The following is a 20,320-nucleotide window of genomic DNA, read 5'->3' as shown; positions in this document are numbered from 1 at the left end:
TGTTTACATATAAACTGGTGTGCTGGTAATAAAAACCCACTGTCTGGTTTCTGAATATTCTCTGATGATAAAGAAAATAAAGGCTATATGGTGAGATAGCATGTAGCAGAAATGGATATTCATTTAGAAATATGCAATTCTGTACATATGGAAAGTGTGTTTAGTGTATATTATATCCATTTGTAAATGGCAGCAATAACTCTTGTGCAGTTTTTTGGCCTTTTTTATTTATACGCTATTTTTCTAATATATCTCTAGTTTACTCTTTCTTGCTGGCCCCTGTGCTGGTATAACATGTGAATTTCCCCAGTGTGGGATTAATAAAGTTTATTTCTATTATGAAACCAGGTTTGCAGGGGTTTGACAAAACCTGTTTTGCTCTTTTCTAGGTCCATATTTTTTATTCTTGGACCCCAGTAGAACCCCTTTGTTCATCCTGTGACTAAAAACACGATTTTAGCTCCTTTCCCTTTGGATCTTCATTGGATCCAGTGCAGTTTGCTTACCAGCCTGGCGTCTGGGGGAGGACGCCATCATCTACCTCCTGCACCGAGCTCTGACTCACCTGGAGAAGCCTGGAAGCACTGTGAGGATCATGTTCTTTGATTTCTCCAGTGCTTTCAACACCATCCAGCCACAACTTCTGAGGGACAAGCTGGAGCTACCAGGAGTGGACCACCACATGTCCCAGTGGATACTGGACTACCTCACAGGATGCCCACAGTATGTGAGGACACATGGCTGTGTCTCTGATATGCTGGTCTGCAGTACGGGGGCCCCACAGGGAACTGGCACCGTTCCTCTTCACCCTCTACACTGCAGACTCCAACTCCCCACGCTGCCACCTATAGACGTTCTCTGACGACTCTGACATAGTCGGTCTAATCACAGGTGAGGACGACTCAAAGTACAGACAGTGGACTCTGGACTTTGTGGACTGGTGCTAGCAGAACTACCTGCTGACCAACGCCGGAAAAACCAAGGAGTTGGTGGTGGCCAGTGACAGACTGCTGTATCCTAGATGCATGAAGGAGCGTTTCTGCAGGTCCTTCCTCCCTGCAGCTGTCAGACTGTACAATCAAAACTGCTCCCAACAAACATGGATGTTTACATCAGCGCTGTAATTTGCACTAATCAACCGAACAACTACTAATGTTATAACTTGAACATTATTTTTCTCATTTAATAGATAGATAGATAGATAGATAGATAGATAGATAGATAGATAGATAGATAGATAGATTGTAGCAGTGTGTGTACCCCACAATTCAGTAGCTTGTAGAGCCACCTTTAGTATAACTTGAAGTTATTTCAGGCAGGTAGAGGTCTGGACTTTGGCTGGGACATTGCAAGAGCCTTTCTGTTTAACCCATTCAGGCACTTTAAGTTCTCAGTTAGAGTAGAAAAGTGCTATATAAGAACCAGTCCATTTACCAAATACTATTTTATCATTCTATTGTAGATTTGCTGCTTTGCTTGGAATTATTATCTTATTTCATGACACAGTTTTGGCCAAGCTTAAGTCGTCACATTTGACTTTAGAATACTTTGATATACAGAGGTGCAAAGGTCCTGTGGCTGCAAAACAAACTTAAATCATCAGTCCTCCACCACCGAGCTTGACAGCTGGTATGATGTATTTGTTTTTTACCAAATGTGTCCACTTTGGTCTGATCTGTCCAGAAGACATTACTAGAAGCACTTAATTCAGTAGTTACTTTGTTTCCTATGGAAGCAGTAAATGTCTCTTTACTCTACTGAATGAGCATTCAGCCAGAGGGGGAAGGAAGAACTCTATTTTAACAAAAACAGACCTCCACCAGGCTCAGGAAGGCGCAGCCATGGATAAGAGTTTAATCTGTGATACAGCAGATACATGATACACAGCCTGCATTAACTGTGCGATGTGGTGTAAGGTAACTAAGAACGTTTGCTCATGTACGATCCTTTAATTGTATATTTCAAACTGTCACTGTCTAAATGTGCATTTCTACGATGTTCTGGATGGAGAAATGGGAAGTGTGATACTTGCTACTTGAATCCCAAACTAGTGAGCTTGCAGCTCACTTGCAGAGCTCTCTAAAGGGTTCCTGCTCTGTATTTGAAAAGGCCGAATATTTGAATCACTTTATAGCAGCGCAATAAAACATTTCCCTTTGGGTTTTTTGTTTTTTTTTTTGCATGTCTAGACTTCAAATTTGCATCAAAGTCAGCATGAAGATTTTAGACAAAATATACTTTATACATAATTACTAGGCTATAGTGCATATGATTATCCACAGTGGCCGTTGTGATTATGATAGCTGATGCATGTTATGTGTTTTTCTAATTAACTGACACATATACAAATGCCAGGAAGTTAAAAAAAAAATTCACAGCACAGTAACTCAGAACTAGCGAATGCTGGCATTTCCCTTAATAAATTACTTTCCAAACACCTTTGCAAAACTGTAGAAAAATACTAGCAGTTTTGGCACTGCACCAGTTAAAAGGGCTGTGACACATGGACAGTGTAAAGCACGATACCCCCTACAGAAAGGAAGGGAAGTCTCAGTGCCATAAAACCTCTCTGTGAAAGCCTGTTCACCCCAGGATTTATAGCTGTGTTAGGAAGCTTCAATTCAAAGTGACATTTGCTGATACAAGCTCACAGAATGAAGCTCTCCACGAGGCAATACAGATGTCACGTGGTCTGTATTTCATAAGAGAGCAGGGAAGTCGGGCCGCACATCTTTCATGATCTTTAGGGTTTCTTTGCTGACATTATTATTAAAATTAGAACATAAATAAATCAGTTGTAAAAGCACAATGGAGCACCTTTCATTTGATTTTGTGGAAAGATCTTTGCATAATTTAAAATGCTGTGATTGCTTACCCAACATTTTCACAACAACAGAAAAAAGAGCAAATATCTAACTAAAAGTCACTTTAAAGTAGTCCAAACAAATATTATGAGTGCTTGTATTTCATAACAGCACTTTTTGCTGTCAAATTTAAACAAATCATGCCAGAAACATTATTTACAGCAACCATATTGGTATGTGATACATGTGAAATGGGTCACAAAAACTATGAGGGCCTCCATGTGTTGGTGAAATAGATGAGAAAGAGTGACACCATGTGTTTAGGTTAGGTACTATAACTCAATTTATTTTTTTTTAAAAAGTACTAAATGCAAATATATATAAACCTACTAATAAAGCTAAACACATATACACATATTGGTAACAGAGTATCTGTGGTTTTGATATTTATTGATTAAACATGAAACAGGATATCTATCAGAAAATCTCATCTCAGTATGCAGAGCCTTTGTACAGATCTGGTTTCTGTCATTGACAAAAGGCATATGTCTTTCCTTGTCTTTCTTTTTTTGAATTTTGGCCCATGATGAGAAGGTTGGAAGTAAGTTGCAACGACAGATAAAAGACAAACAATGGCCAAACAATAAAATGTATCCCAAAGCCTCGCTCTCGCACACACAGAAAGGACCCACAGCTCTGTGTTTGACTTGTGGCGCCTACAAACAAGAAACAGGCTGTTTGTCTTCCCCGGGATCAGTAAACATCCTCAACACAAACAAGTTCTTCTGGAGTGAGAGAGGAGAAACTCACACCATCAGGGCAGCTGCACTCTCACTCCACCTCAGCCTTTGATGTCCTTCGGAGAGAGCTGATAATGAAGGCTCCTTACATCTTAATTCTTTTAATTGGAGTGTGGATGTAACAGGTTGCTGATACCAGATTCTTTGGCTTGATGAGGAGAAATTTTGTCCAGTTTCTTTCATAAAGAGTCACACCTCTCCTGATAGATCACAGTAAAAAAAAAAAGACATACGGGGCATGCCTTCAAGCACAGCTCACAAATATTCAGTTTGTTTTCTTTGCTTTCAAAATGACACTTCTCCTAAACAGCTGGGTGCTGTAGTTGTGACCAAACACGACTTCAGCTGCAGTAAAAAGTGTATTAGACTAGTGTTCTTTTCAGGTCTTACACAATGGCGCATGTAAGATTACATAAAATCCATTTTAAAAAAGCGCTGTAATGAGGTAAAAGGTCACTGTGATGTGTTTTTTTAATGATTTTTTGGTCCACTGGGGACCAAGGGCTCAGAGGCATCAATGACATAACAATGCATGTAAGACAACATCATTTAAAGCAACTTGATGAGAATGAAGAAAACTACTAGTTTCCTTCGTCTTTGTAGTGTAACGCTTCTCATTGGGCCTTACTTTGCAAATGAGCGAAGGGGCGTTTGTGTGTGTGGTCTTTTGTTTTTAGCTGTTGCTAAGGGGAAACCAAGGACACTGTAACACTGCAGCAGCTTGCCTACTCCTCCTCTGGCCACTCCAGGCAAAAGAAAGAAAATAAAAATAAAATAAACCTTCTGCAGCTCGCCCTGGGCAAGACAACGAGGCATTTGGTTCAGGCAGCAGCTTGCACTGTAGCCTCAGGTCCTGTCTGGCTTGCACATGATAGATTTTAATCAGTGACTTATGACCCAAACCAGACTACACTCACTGCATTCAAGCTTCAGTAATCTCACAGTCAGCTGTGGTTCGTTTTGGACAACACTGCTAAAGATTTGCTGAGTCATAGTTAATTTTTCTTTTTTTTTTTACACTGTTAACTGTTCACCTATTTTTTTTAATATTCTTATAAATGCACCATAGGGGGGCTTGGGGTCAAAACGCCATTTTCAGTATACTACTGTGTATATTGTTGTATTGACAAGTCCTTGAATCTTGAATTGAATGAATCTTGAATTTCTTGCTGTTATTTTCTTATAAAATTACATGTTATTTGTAAAAAGATATAAGCCAAAGAAAAGTGTTTGTGCGCGAGTCTAGGGTTCTCCTGTGTATGTGTGCTTAAGACCAGGATGATCTTCAAGGGCCTGCTTGTTTGTACCTGCTGTGTCATTCTGCTCGTCCTCTCAGCATGACACCCTGTAGCCTTGGATCAGCCCCTTTGACATCAAAAGACTTCTGTGATTCTTATCAGATAATATTCTTGTCCCTCTTCCCTCCCTCTTGAGTCTAGTCTCCTCACACTGTTGACCTGGATCACGCACACTGTTCGTTATGGCCCCTTGGTCTTTCCTCCTCTTATCACCGTGATGGCCAGGCCATGATAAGGCAGGTCCAGGCTCAGGACGCAGGGAGGAGGGAACTGAGCACTCTTTTAAGCAGTTGCACAACTTCAAGGCAGTAAAGCACTAATCTTAGCTGTGTGCATGAGGTACTGTTGTTTACACACTCACAAAAGTGACATATTTTCTTAAATGTATTCTGACTTGTGCAATGCAGCTTAAACTTTAGGTATTATTTTAATGTCAAGTTTATATTAATGTGATTTAGGAGTACACCTGACCTAGTCATACTTATCTTCTTAGTTCAGCTACATCTGACATGTGACAACAGCACATCTGTCTCAGTGGCACATGCATTTATGAGTATACCGGCTAGGGCAGACAGACAGAGGAGACTGGTGTCCAAAGTCACGACCCTGCCCTGACCTGAATGAAGGAAATGGTCACACTGCTTGAGACAAAGCAGGTTAAAGGAGAGTCTGAGGGGCTGGCTGGTCAGGCTCTAACAATGGGTCCGTGCTCTAAGACTGTGGGCCACACAAAGGCCACAGAAACCCCCTTTTTCTACTCCCACATTGCAAAAGAGATGGCATTTCACACCGGCCTGTGAACAGCCATTCAATCAAACTACTGTTTAACCCGACCCCTGGCCTTAACAGAAATTAAGATGGGTCTGGCGGGATGTATTTAGGTAACTGGCCACACTGAACTCACTTCACCTAGCCAGCATCAAGTGAACCAACTGAACCACGGCTTTTTTTCAGTTAATATTACAAGACTTTGAATGTCAAAATCTGAAAATGCATTCTACGTTGTAATCACTGCTAAAAAAAAAAAGTGGATATTCTTTAAAGCATGTAATCAATAGGTGTCTCAATAAATAGCACCCTGGGGAATAAGAAACATGACCAGACCCTTCGTCTGGGTCAACTACCCTCAAGCTGGGGCTGAAAGAGGCAACCACATGACCCTCTCTCTTCTCAATGGACTGCTCCTCCCTTCTACCTGTACGTGGCTCGGATCAAGGTGTGGGGGCTGAATATCAAACAGACTGAGGCCTTTGATGTGGATAGAAACACAAACACTGATTTGAGCAGAGTCGTAACAGCTTATTTGTTCCCTTTAGTCATTCATTGAGCTGCTTGTTGAATGTGCATGTCTTCAAAGGACCGCTGCATGCACCAGTGGTACAGTAGCTGAGGAGGACCTGAGAGATGGCTGTCCTGGAGAGGTTGTGGGAAGGCCATCTGGCTTCCTGTTCCTTAGATTTGATATTGATTTATTGACTGTACATGGAAAAGATAAGGGGGGGCAGCAGCTGCCAGAAGTTCTCCACTGCATCCTCACAAACAATGGACCTCCTGGTCATCTGCATCCTGACTAAATAGTTCATTCGTAGGTTTTTACAGGGAAAAACATGTGTTACAGAAGAAACAAGTGTAATATAAGGTTTGTCTTTTTAAAGTAACGAGAAATGTCAAAGGTCACTAACACAATTACACAAATTAACCCCTTTAAGGCCACAGATTTATCACTAATTTTACACTTTATAGTGTATATAAACACATTTACTGCTCTGCAGAGCTGACATAATGGCAGTTTTAACGTGCGTTGCGATAAATACTGATCCCAATAATGAGGTGCAAAATTGCATTCACTATTCCTAACAACCCCTAACAACCTTTCACAGTTTACACAATCACAGAAACCATTAATTCAAATTTAAGCTCCCATGAATAACACGTCTCCCATTCCTGTTAAGTGAGCCAGGAGCAGTTTGGCCTGATCCCTGTTGTTAGAGGTGTTAAAGCAGTGCCACAGTAAATTGTACTCAAGCCTCATCACCAGTGCAACACCCCCACCCCCCCTTTAAAGAAAGACACACTCACAGAGAGAGAGACTCTAGTGTCAGCCACCCAAGCCTGTTCCTCTTGCCCACCCCCGAGCCTTTCTTCCCTTCCCCTGCCCACACAAGCCTGTGATGTGACTGTCTGAGATAATGAGGTGAGAATTTTACTGCAGAGCTCTGTGAGCCTGGCACCAATCTGTGAGGAGGAGAGCCACCGGGCTCTGGTCTGCAGGCTCTCTGGTATGGAGCGCCCTCTGTTGATTGCTGTGAGCTCACAACCACTGCTCTCGCGGGTCTGCAATGCACTTCAAAGTGGGAGATCAAGGGTCGACTTGCGCATGACATCCAGAGAATGACAATGCCTCAGCCAGCCTGCACCTACTGCAAGATACCAGTCCCCCAAACACAAAGGGACGCAGGCAGCGCCCGCAATACTTTTCTTCATGGAGGAAGCACATATTCACGACAGTGATATACATACAGGAAGAAGGTAGTGCTCTATCTGCATTCTACACAAATACTGTTGGGCAGAGGCAGTGTGGGAAAGGACGGCAAAGGAGACATACTGGCAACAGATTCTTTGAGGCGCTCTGTTTGACTGCTGAAGCATTAATTGATAAGATACAGCAAGAGCCATCATCACACTGCTTATCTTTACAGAAAGATACCTCATTATCTTGTGTATTTCAAGACAAACATGTATAACAGCGTGATCAAAGCGTTTTCAAAGTGGCCTCTTTCAGCTACTTTAATATTCTATAGTTGAAGCACAGATGTGAATAACAGTCACTCCAGCTTCTCTTTAATAAATAAAAGCGGAGCAGTTGCATGAATAGCAAATACGAACTTGCAGGTTTAGTTAGATCCTGTTCATAATCATTGCTGCAACTGCACCCTGATTGTTTCGTGCAGCAGTGAAAGCTGCTTTCCCGTTCACACACACGCACACACACACACACCCTTTTCCACCCCAGCAGGCAGCTAGAGGTGAGCCTCTTGTGATCAGGCTGTCGTTTCCTCTGTTATTCCAGAAAGCCTTTGTAAAGGAGCCAAGTGGCCCAGGCACAGACAGAAGGTGGGCTCCTCGCATGCATCTGAGGATGTCAGGCAGGGGAGGGAGGGAGGGAGGTGCTCCTGGCAGGCAGAGACAAGAAGAAAACAAACATGGAGCTGAAACAAGACAGCAGCATTAAATCCCTGCTGATTTATACAGTAAATCAGACCAGATTTACATTGTTGTTATAATAAAGAAAACACATCAAGGATTTACCTGATTGACACATGTTAACAGATCCAAAAAAAGGGTTGAGATTAAGTGTATGCTCACTTTAAACAAACCATGTGTTGTGCAATTCTGGTCAACACGTGTTTGGAGAAGAGTACAACTCAAAAGAGGATCCTGAAATTAAATGAATAAGAAAATTGGAAGTCTTTAACTGTCTGAAGTCTCTCAAATCAAGCATTCCCTTTTAAAACTCAAAATCAACCTTAAGCTGAGTAGGAAACTCAAAAAACTGACAGAAAAGACAAGGGTTGGCGTTCTGCTGCTGACAAGTGTTTGTGCTTTACAAAGTGTTTTATTGTGTGGTCTATGAGCAGGACTGCCATGTAGTAGCCATGTGACTTTTCAGAGCCATGTGACTTTAATTTTTTGTAAAAAAGCAACTATGAAAGGCTGTGGGTGTGGAGCCTGAAGCGGAGGAAGCTGTCCAAGCTACAGACAATACTGGAAAGTCCTGCACACAAAGCATGACATGCTGGATAATTACAGGAGCAGATTTATCAAAAGAACCGTTCCACCTCAGAAGATCACAGGAAATCATTCCATCAATCTTTACAACTCCTCCCTATGATTATTATTGGGAATACAGACCTACCCCTGGATTATTTCCACTTCTCATTATCATGTATGTGATTGTTTAGGTTTGTTCAACTTTGGAGTATTTATTTTAACACACAACAGTTCTTATTTTTCTACCTTTCATGTTTAAATTTAAAGTGAGAACATTATAACAAGGCAGTTTCTCCCCCATGATTAATAAATTATTCGGATTCAAAGCATGAAAGCCTTAAAATAAAAGCCTACATGGCTAAGGTTGCGTAATAGCATTACTGCTGACTGACCCAGTGTTATAATTTTTTTCATTAAGCACAGGTTGAGTTTTAATTTTTTGTTAAACATAAGATTTTATTTTCTAATGTTGAACTTTTTAAGTCAGATTTGTTTGGTGTTTTTTTTTATGTTTTTCAGATGATGCAATAAAAAGTCTACGAAAAAGTCTTGATTAATGTGTGTATACACTAATACAGCAGTAATTACACTAATTTACAGAACAATACTGTGCAAGGGTCTTGAGCCACCCCTCAATAATTTATATGCTGCTTCCAAGTAGTCAGACTTTCTTTCAATTTTTAAAGTTTTCTTGTGCAGTAGTTCTCCAGACTTCCTGAAGGTCTTTTAATGTTTTTCTTCGGATAATGGATGCTTTTTAAATTATTTCCTTAGGAAAGATGCATCTGGCTTTTCAGTTGATCAATTAGTCATCTGACGCTTCATCAGAAGTGGTCTCGGTGGAAGGGCGGCTCTCAGAAAACCATTCTTAAGGAAGGGAAACTGGGAGTAAAGGCTGATGTAAGCCAAAGTATCCAAGAACTGGACTGAAAATCAATGACAACAGGTCTTATGGCATGACAAGTGCAAATTTGAGTGCAAGTTTTTGTTCATCATTGTCAGCATGTATGGAGAAGGTCAGGAGAGAGGTCCAACAGTGAGTGTTTACAGCCATCTCCTAAACACAGTGGACACTCTGTTATGGTTTGGGGCTCCATTTAAGTTGGTGGTGTTGGGCATTTTGTCAAAACTGATGTAAATATGATCACAGAAAAGCACCATCGGAGTTTGAGTCACCATGCAATATCATCTAGAAAGCATCTGATTGGAAACCGCTTAATTTTTCAGCATGAATATGATCCCAAACACACAGCCAACTCAGTAAAAGCATACCTGGGTAGAAAAACAGAAGGGAACATTATCAGTCATGAATTGGCCTCACCAGAATGTGGACCTCAACATTATTAGAGCAGAGTGGGATCATCTTGACAGAGAACAGAACAAAAGGCAGCAAACATCCAAAGAAGAACTTTGAATGTCCTTCAAGAAGACAAAGAAAGTTCAAGATGTGTTGAAGAACAAAGGTGCTTGTACCAAATAATGATTTTGAAGAACTTTTATGCTTTTGCATCTTTTATGCTTCTGATAATCAGCAGGCATGACTCACATTTGTAGGGACTTTAATTTGCGGCATTGCATCGTCTGTACGTAATAATTGATCCGAGGTCAAAGCGCGCCCTCTGCTGTTCAATGCTCACCCACGGCAACGACCAAAGTGACGTGACTGTCACATTACACCGCCGGTCGGGATGGGCAACGGACACCTCCTTGCCATCTATATTTAGATGTTTAACCTGTATAAGCAAATCCTAGAAAACTGCAACCATCGGGGGAGCCAGGCGGTTTGGAGCATTAAGGCCAGGCAGCAATGGCCACAGTGAAAAAGGACGACAGGCTGACGAGGTCTCAGAGCTTCGTGTGCGTCGGTTTCGCCGGGTTTTTTAGCAAAACTGTCACGTCACCTTTAGAGGTGGTCAAAATTAAAAGTCAGGTGGGCACCTTTCACTCCAAGAGGGGTTTCTGGCAAAGTTTTCTCATCATCTACCAGAATGAGGGGCTTAGGGGATTTTGGAAAGGAAATCTCGCCTCTTGCCTCCGGTTGTTTCCCTACAACGCAGTTCACCTCGCAACATACAGAAAGTGAGTAAAGTTACTTATACTTATGGTTTGTCTCACGCTGTGTGGACTGCAAAGCATTTTATGTGATCGTTCGACCCAAATTTATCCTAAATAGTTTGTTATTCGACTTGGGTCACGTGACGTCGACTTTGCGTTTGTGTTTTGAGGTGTAAAACGGAATGAAACACGCTGAAATTACAGAAAAAATAATATTCAAGTTAATTCTTTATGTATCAGGACCTAAAATAATAAAAAATAGTTGACGTAAATGGTCTGTTTTTTTTTTTTATCCCTGAAGTTAAAGATGCACTTCCTGTTTCTCTATGTGAGTCGCACGCTCCATTTTAAGCCAATCAGAAGGCTGGATTTTCTCAGCCGAGTTTTAAAGTCGAGGGTTGTCTCTCCCCCGGGTTTTGTCTCGCAGGTAGTGTGCCGTTATTAACCATCGTATTCCTGAGGTGCAAAATGTTATATATTCCCGAAACTGGTAGAAAATGGTAGAACTAACGTTTATTTTCTCATAATTTCGGCTTACTATCGAAATTGCGTTTATTACTGAGTAGATCGAAATGTCCAATTTTGACTTATGGATGGCAATGGAAGACACTGGAGTCACTTCAAATTCAGTCAAACCTTTAAGCCGTCCCATTTTTTTTTCCAGTAGACTCAAGAATCCTTCAAATTTATTAGGTTAAACTGTTGAAATAGTTGTTTTTGCTTGACAAATTGCTCAAATTATTAATAAAACCACATCCACAATATTTGAGATTTGGGGTTTCGTTCTTTGAAGATGTCCCAAATTTCCCAGCCCCGCTTTGTTAGGGTTTGTTATATGTTGCAGCTCTGATACGTAGAAATATAAGCAGTTGGATGAACTTTGGTTTGGGTCTGCGAGTCCTGTGGTTTTACAAAAAATCCCAGTGAGAGGAAATAATGCCTATGAGGCAAAAATGAGGGCATGTATACCGATTCACTGCTGGGTAACTTCAGGACAAAACACAGGCAGTAAGCAGCCGGTGTTGTGCCAAAAAGTGATTGTCTGCCAAAAAGTGATTTCCAGTGTTTCTGTGTATTTTTTATGTGTAATATCTTTACGTATGTTCGTAAATAGACTTCGGTGAACAGGGGATACAAAGGGGTTACATAAAGAATTAAAAAATTATCTGTTTTTTAAGTATCTTAACAACTTGTACTTACATTATAACCATATCTGGTCCTTTATCCCCACTTAACATATTTTTACAGAACTATTGTAATATTTGCTGCCATTTCTGCTGTGCTCTTGGCCAACTTACTCTTACAAAATACATTTTTAATGTTAATGAGATTTTTTTTACTGCATAAATAAAGGTTATATAAAAGTCGCTGCCAAAAACTGATTGCGGCTTGTATCTTGCTACACGAATGTTGTTTGTGGCTCAAGATGACTTTATGTCATCCATAAGGGATGCATTTGACATATGTTTAACATATTATAGCCCAACAAGTTACTTATAGCACTTTAAATATGAGCAATCGCTTTTTGGCAAATACCGGAAATCAGTTTTTGGCAGACAATCACTTTTTGGCACAACACCGCCAAGACAACAGTAATCCCGCAAAGAATAGCAAATCTACTGCCTACTATCTGTATTAGTCATTATGTTTCCCGATGAGGTGTTTTTGTTTCGTTTTGTTTCTTATACGCGTGTGCGCACATAAATAATACGCCCTGAGTGGCCAACCTGGTGTCCTATGCTGTACACACAGTTCCAGGAAAAGAAGGCCTTTTCCTATATGTCTGTGACACTCACAAATACACACACGTGGATTCAGTTATTCACGTGCTTCTGTGTTGGAGGCTTCCAAGAAGTGCTCTGAAATAAAAATAGGTGCAGTAGATGTCCGAAAAAATATTTCAAAGCAGCAGAGCTTGTCTGACTGCTCTGAATACACTTAATGTCATTTGCATGTGTATTTTAAATACTAACACGATGCATAAACAAACAGGGTGGCCTTCGATGTTGTGAACAACCACTTGGATCTTGTCTTTTTATATATAGCTATCTATTTATACATGTGTATCTATATATCCATGTGTATGTATTGTGTTGGACTGTCTACAAGACAAACTGTCTTACAGGGACATCTGAGTTTTATTTCTCATAGATTTCTTTCTTTCCTCTGTGTGCAGGATAGTCCACCTTCACATGGATGAACTGGGCTTCATCTCTCAGTGGAGAGCCATATTTGCTGGTGGACTGGCCGGTGTTGTTGCTGCTCTGGCCACGTACCCGCTGGAGGTGGCAGAAACCAGGCTGATCATTCAAAACTGCAGGCAGCCCACATACATCGGCGTGGCTCACTCCTTGTCAAAGATCTACAAGAACGAGGGGCTGCTCGCCCTCTACAGGGGATTTTCCCTCACTGTCTTGGGTTCGTATACACGTTGCTACAAACTAATTCGTTTTTAGTGGCTCGTGTAAGATTTTGCATATGAATCTCATGTCACGAAACTCCACCTTTACCTTTAGTTTCATGTCCTTACAGGTGCAGTTCCCTTTTCTGTCGGATGTTATGCAGTTTACATGAACTTGGACAAGCTGTGGCAGGAGCCTCCTGTTCGCTTCACTCCCCTGCAGAACTTAATAAACGGCTGTTTGGCAGCAGGAGTGGCTCAAACCCTCTCGTACCCTTTTGAAACTGTAAAGCGGAAAATGCAAGTAAGTTTACAGAACACCTTTTCTGCTTGTGGGGTATGTTTGGAGAACTGAAACAGGACTATTTTTTGTTTTTTCAAGCTGGAAGTAATTAAAATAGAAACATAAAGATAGATACACCATAGATATTTTTTTAAAGGTGTTAAATGGAAGTGTTACAGCTGCATACCGATGCTGGAAATACTGTGTTGGTCTTTTTAATTAAGTTCATATTTCTTCTACAGATCTCTCAGCTGCTGACTGAGTAATTGGGAAATGATTGTAAACACAACACATTTACAGTGTAGATGCGCCTACATGCTGGCTGTAGTACCATATTTAGTCCATAAGAGGGCAGTAGATGTTTACCTAAGTACGGGCTGACCTTACTCAGCCACTCAATGATTTTGAGTATGCAAAGTTAACATCAGAATTACTTCAGTGGTGATTTACCTAAATATAAAGAGAAGAGATATTTACTGCATGTGTTTTAAAATGTTATAATCACAGGAGTCGTTGGTCTCCACCATGTTGCTTTTAAATAAGGGTGTCTATACGCTGCAAAGGACTCATTGGGAACAATGGTGTGGCAAAGGACAGGATTCTACATCCGGTTTTATCTGCCTATTATTAGATGGGTTCAGCAGAACAAGGTTCAACAGCAGCTGGGAATGTGAATGTGTCCCAGCTCTGCAGAAGCTATAGATATGTTCTCTAAAGATAGCCAGCAACTATCAGACAGCCGGCGTGTGTTTCCAGTCTGCTGAAGCATCGCACCGACGTCACTTACTTTAAAGAACAGTCCTGCGTAAAGGCTTCATTTAGCTATTCAGCTGTAGTGTCTGTCATTAAAAAGCTCAGAGTTAAACATTAATTCGGGACAGAGCACAGAGAATGGGGGGGAAACAGCGGATGATGTTTGCTGAGGCTTGGGGTAATGATTTAAGACGTGTATAGTTTAACTTGCTGGCTAGCTTGGCTAGCTTTAAGTGTCCTCTACAGATGAAGCTGTTTGAATAGTCCTATTGGTCTCGTGCTTTATCCATGAAACACAATAATCTAATTCTGATAGTTGCTCTCTGAATCTTTGGCACTACTTTGGTGGCCCCTCCAACAATATGAAGATATTTTATATTTACCTGTGACTGTCCTTTTGCATTTACTGATAAATGACAGCTGAATAAAATCAAACACATAGTGTCACAATATTATGTCCTCTGACCTTCCCGGTTCTGAGTTAATAAGCACCTTCAAACTCTGATTCACCATTTCCTATTTTGGCTTTCATTCTTTTTAACAGGCACAAAGCGCCCGTCTTCCCCATTTTGGAGGAGTCGACGTCCATTTCACTGGAATGATCGACTGTTTCATACAGGTGATTAAACACAACGGCGTCCTTTCACTGTGGAACGGCCTTACTGCCAACACAATAAAGGTATGATTCACTTATACATTGGTAGCAATTTCTTGTTATATGGCCAAAGTACGGGTCTGTTTGATCTTCTGTTATATAAATAAGAGCATTTACGTGTTTTACGCAGGAACAAGGGGCGGGGCATGGAAAGCAATGTTTAGTGTGCGTAGTTCACAGCAGGAATTTCACTACCAAGGTGGAACAGCATGCTCCGCTCTTAAAGCTACAGATCCCTTCATAGCCCAAAACTGTTTTTACTTGTGACCGTTTTAATGAAAATAAAGTGCATACCGAGTACAAGTTCTCTGTCGATCTGTGATCAAAATAATAAAGTGTTGGCGTGACTTTAAAATGCAGTTGTCTTTTGTTACTCCCCTACAGATTGTTCCCTACTTTGGCCTTCTTTTCACCTGCTTTGAGATGTGCAAGCAGGTCTGCCTTTACCGCAACGGTTACATTATCTCCCCCTTGAGCTACAAGCTCACACCGGGGGTCGACCAGAGCCTCGGGCCGAACGAGCTGGAAGAGGTCAAGCGCCACTTGAAAAACAGGAACTTTGGCTCAGGGGATTCGTCTTTGAGAAATCGATGGTGATGCTTTACGTGAAAGATGCCTGGTTTATTAAAATAAACGAGAGAGAGGGAGCGAGAGACTGAAAAATGACACAACAGCAAATCCAAGGGCATCCAGGAGCCTACCTCTCTCAGACTTTTACATTTTATTTAAAAGTATTTTAAAAAGTTGTTTACCCATCCATGATTTACGATGGCTTTTTACCTGACATGTGCCTTTTAGGATAAATATTTATTTTGGGAGCTCTTTGCTGCATTAGAATCAGTGCCATAGTCTGCTCACATAAAATAGTTTTTAAAAAAATGCTCATGGATTTTGTGAACTCTGACCATCATGAGCGCCATGTGACAGGTTATAATTTTAATGTATGAATGAAGGCAAAATTTTTAATGAGTTTTAAGTTAAAGTATGTCATTATTGATGATGTATTCCGCTAACATGGCAAGAACGAAAAGTGTTTGTGAGGTTTAAATGATTTGTTTTTCATTCTGAAGGTAAAAACATTGATTTAACCTCCTGTTTGCTGAAACCCACATTCCTCTACGGTGACTTTGCCCTTAAGTTGTCTGTCAGCAGTCTAACCCGTTTTCAATTGTTTAAAGTTACTACGGACATGCACCTTATTTAAGGTGCTTGTACTTTACAAGTATTTCCATTTTCTGCTAGTTTAAACTTGACATTGACCTCTACTGTTTTGTTTACTCCAACAAGCTACTTTTCAGATTCTGTAATATGTGACGGATTATTATATGAAAAGATATTAACAAGAATTTTTTTTATAGCTGAATACGTTTACTGGTTTGTTTCTGCATTTTCGGTCAACTCTTCAACCTCCTCTCTTGCTTGTAGTGGTAATTTGCTTTAGGCCAATTTGTTATTTGGTTTAAAGGTCTGTGTGCTCAGGTTGAGAGTGAAATCAGTCAGGTGACTGTATCACGTCAGCTCACGTGGGCAACTCAGTGGCAGCCAAAGGACGTTAACAGCTGGGATGACCTTTACCATAACTGTGAGGCCTCATCTGCCCCAGAATGACATTTGACACGACCTTCAGGTTAATCTGAATAAGAATGGTAATAATATAACGCCGTGACGGCGCCTCTCACTTCTGTTCAGATGCGACTTTGCAAGTTTTGAAAAGTCGCAAAAGTAATTCATAAACTTTCCCTCATGCGGGACTGATCTCGTGCCTCGATTTATCTGAGCGACAAGGGAAAGCTCCAAATCTGAATCGAAGGTCATCGCCTGGCCCCGCCCACTACTCCTAGAGCCGGCCAATCGCAGAAAAGAATCGAAGTTCACGTTTTTTCTCGCGCACAGCCTCCTTAAATCCCCTCACTTCTAGATAGGATTCGGCCATTTCAACCCCACCAACAGAGTAGCTGGACGGCGGCTGATAGCAACTGAAGATGAGTGAACAAGCTATTTCCTTTGCCAAGGACTTCTTGGCTGGTGGTATCGCCGCTGCCATCTCTAAAACAGCTGTAGCTCCCATCGAGAGAGTGAAGCTTCTGCTCCAGGTGAGTGTGAACTGCTTATATCCCTGTGCAAACACCTGAAAACCTAATGACACTGTAATTATTGACATCAGTCACATACGTGTGTTGACTACTGCTGTTGCTCATTTGCAGCTTTTCTTCTTATTTCTTATGTTTGGAGGGGAAATTATTAAGATGCTTATGCATGTGGCAAATGGTTTAAAATCTAATAGTAATGGAAATCTGCTGCATCGTCAGGAGTAGAAACTGGGTTAAAAATAGTAAATCGAAGCGGCTCTGTCAGAGATTGGTGCAGGCACAGATGAGGAGCGAGCATAATCGAGGCGCACCACACTTGTTATGTAATAGACCGGCCTGAATGCTCGCATGAAAAGCGGCATTGTGACAGGAGAATGTGACCGTCTGTTGCCACTGTGGTGTTTAAAGTTATTCTCGTGTCAAGACAGGTCATTAGTTTGTCTTGACATCAAACAGCCAAGGTCACAGCAAGGTTTGCGCCATGGCGCTTCACTGCTGCATTGGGCCCGGCCTCAGCAGTGGCAGTGGCAGGGGGCGGGGCCGTGAACTGTTGAATGAAAGGGCTGTCCACCTGCACATGAAAGCAAATGTGTGCGACTCAGTAGAATAACGGGAATCTCCCAGCTTAGACAACTCAGAAGGTGACCAGGTGAAAGCTTGAAGAGGAAACGGGATATGACGAGCTTCACTTGTTGCTGCCTCTAATGCACTGCGGTGTCTCTGCTTTGTTTACAGGTGCAACATGCCAGCAAACAGATTGCGGTCGACAAGCAGTACAAGGGCATCATCGACTGTGTCGTTCGTATCCCCAAAGAGCAGGGCTTCCTCTCTTTCTGGAGAGGAAATCTGGCCAATGTCATCCGATACTTCCCCACTCAGGCCCTAAACTTTGCTTTCAAGGACAAGTACAAGAAGATTTTCCTCGACGGCGTGGACAAGAGGAAACAGTTCTGGAGATACTTTGCGGGTAACCTGGCATCTGGCGGTGCCGCCGGAGCTACCTCCCTCTGTTTCGTCTACCCCCTCGACTTCGCCAGAACACGTCTCGCCGCTGATGTCGGCAAAGGGGGCCACGAGCGTGAGTTCAAAGGTCTGGGAGACTGCTTGGTGAAGATCTTCAGGTCCGATGGCCTTAGGGGTCTGTACCAGGGCTTCAACGTTTCAGTACAGGGCATTATCATCTATAGAGCTGCTTACTTTGGCATCTATGACACAGCAAAGGGTGAGTGTTTGCTGAGAGACATTACAAAGCTTTATGTCTTTTTACATAGCAGTTTTTAGCCTTGTAATCTCACCGGCTAATGTTTCTCTTACAGGCATGCTTCCTGACCCTAAGAATACGCACATTATAGTGAGCTGGATGATTGCTCAGAGTGTGACTGCCGTAGCTGGTCTTACGTCCTACCCCTTCGATACTGTCCGTCGTCGTATGATGATGCAGTCTGGACGCAAAGGAGGTAATGAAACTCCAACAAAATCAAAGTATAACTTCCTCTTCTTTTTTTCCCCCACTGTTCTATTTAAATGAGGTTGTAACATCTGTGTGATTCTGTCTCTTCCCCTTCAGCTGACATCATGTACACGGGCACCATTGATTGCTGGAAGAAGATTGCACGCGATGAGGGCAGCAAGGCCTTCTTCAAGGGAGCCTGGTCTAACGTGCTGAGAGGCATGGGTGGCGCCTTTGTGCTCGTCTTGTATGATGAGCTTAAGAAAGTCATCTAAGATGTTTTTGTATGTTCACTGTTCATGTTGTGAAGTTTAACTGTAACATATCTTGTACATTTGGAAGGACTTAAATGCCGAGCTATATTTATAGGGACCAACTAGTATTTTCTACTAGTTGTACTGGGGGAATATGTTATGCACTCTTCTCTTGGCCCATTCATTTTCTTTTTTGTTTTGCCCCTTACCAGAATGTCATTCCCTGAACACAGGAACCTTGCCAGTAAGCGAGAAATAAAGGCAACCTACAGAGTGAATCTCTGGCCTGGTTTTGAGGTGTAATGCCATGTATAAAGTGTACGCGACAGAGTGTGACTGAGATCCCCGGCTGCGCGTCTCCTCAGTCACGCCTCCTGAGGAAGATATTTGGCTGCCTCTTGTGAGAAATGTAATCTTAGACTTGCAGGTTGCAGTTGGGGGGGCGCCAAAATCAGCTGCGAACATTGACCCGCAGACGATATTTTAACCGAGACATGCTCGCAGCGAAATGATTCACAGAAAGTCATTAGCTTTAGCAGTCTCCTGTGCATTTACAGAATTATAAAATAGTTTCGAAGAACATTTGCGCAGGTGACTTCCTCTAGGATTACCTGTTGTAAGGTGGATTATTCCAACCTTCTAAATATACTTTTATCTCCTGCCAAGCCTCTTCTGACTCCCAACTGGTGTGACTGACGACTACGACCTTGAGCCATTTGTCCAGTTACCAGTTTGACACACAAGTTATTTACTGTCACGCTGAAGGGATCTCGGGATGAAATGAAAGTGTATTGGAGGAGATTTCTGCATTCTGGCTAGTTATTAAAACACATAAATGACAATGTAGAGGGTTTCTACTGGGGTGCACTGCTTGTGTCCACGTGTATTTAAAGGGGGTGTCATAAATTCCTGCTGATACATGATCCTGGCATGCGTAAAGAGGCACATGATTGTCGCTTGTGTAGGACAGGACATAGTGTTCTTACTGGTCCAGCTAATCGAGGGTGGGCAGGCCGTTCTATAAAAGTCAGCTGCAGACTTTGTGCTCTTTGGTTTAACTCAACTTTGGTTCATTTATGTCTGTTTAATTAAATTCAAACCTAGCTTAATGTTTGAAAGTCAAGAGAAGTGTATATTTAAACAGTTTGATCTAACAGTGGCATCCTGACACATGCTGGGTATGAGACCATGGGGACACTTGGCCACTTTAATCTGCTCTCTTTATTCAGACATGATAGAACTGCTGCCCCCTCTGAACATCATCTGTGCATTTATGCATTTTTTTTTTAAAGTTTCATTTTAGAGGAAATTTGACAAATGTTACTAGTAAAAGAAACTGAGGGGAAAAAAAATCTTTGTAACCCAGGTTCTGGATCAGTGCAGCGTATTCAAAATCTCTAGCCGCTGTGGACTGTTAGCGCCCCAGAAATCCTCCATGAGTCTTAAGTCACTGCTTTAATTACTCTTACCATGGGTGAATGAGAATATTAAGGTCTTTGACTCACTGTGCAGCTCTTAAAGTTCATCAGAAGTTTAATTCTGTCACTGGCAATGTGCCTTTAGTGTTTTCCACTCTTTGATCCAGTGATATGTCCTCAAACTTAATCACTTACTTCCAAGATGACAAGCAGAATTAATCAAATTAATCTTGATGAGACACAATGACTACGACTTAGACGCTTAACCCAAATTGATCCTGAGTGGAG

At 41.7% G+C, this 20,320-nt stretch overlaps 2 protein-coding genes across 2 annotated transcripts; both read left to right on the top strand.

Annotated features, from left to right (window-relative positions):
• Positions 1–10,283: 10,283 nt before the first annotated feature.
• Positions 10,284–16,183, top strand: slc25a43 (solute carrier family 25 member 43). The gene is made up of 5 exons (XM_026144305.1): positions 10,284–10,752; positions 12,905–13,146; positions 13,261–13,433; positions 14,710–14,844; positions 15,205–16,183. The coding sequence occupies exons 1-5, from the start codon at positions 10,481–10,483 to the stop codon at positions 15,415–15,417; spliced, it is 1,035 nt and encodes a 344-aa protein (XP_026000090.1). The 5' UTR covers positions 10,284–10,480; the 3' UTR covers positions 15,418–16,183.
• Positions 16,184–16,724: 541 nt separating this feature from the next.
• slc25a5 (solute carrier family 25 member 5) lies at positions 16,725–18,905 on the top strand. Its single transcript, XM_026144314.1, has 4 exons — positions 16,725–16,913; positions 17,646–18,132; positions 18,227–18,367; positions 18,478–18,905. The coding sequence occupies exons 1-4, from the start codon at positions 16,803–16,805 to the stop codon at positions 18,633–18,635; spliced, it is 897 nt and encodes a 298-aa protein (XP_026000099.1). The 5' UTR covers positions 16,725–16,802; the 3' UTR covers positions 18,636–18,905.
• Positions 18,906–20,320: the final 1,415 nt, after the last annotated feature.

This window comes from Astatotilapia calliptera, chromosome 2 (genome assembly GCF_900246225.1).
Source record: "Astatotilapia calliptera chromosome 2, fAstCal1.2, whole genome shotgun sequence".
Taxonomy (NCBI): Eukaryota; Metazoa; Chordata; class Actinopteri; order Cichliformes; family Cichlidae; genus Astatotilapia; species Astatotilapia calliptera.
The sequence above is the reverse complement of the archived record's forward strand: the minus strand, read 5'-3'. Positions and strand labels throughout refer to the sequence as shown.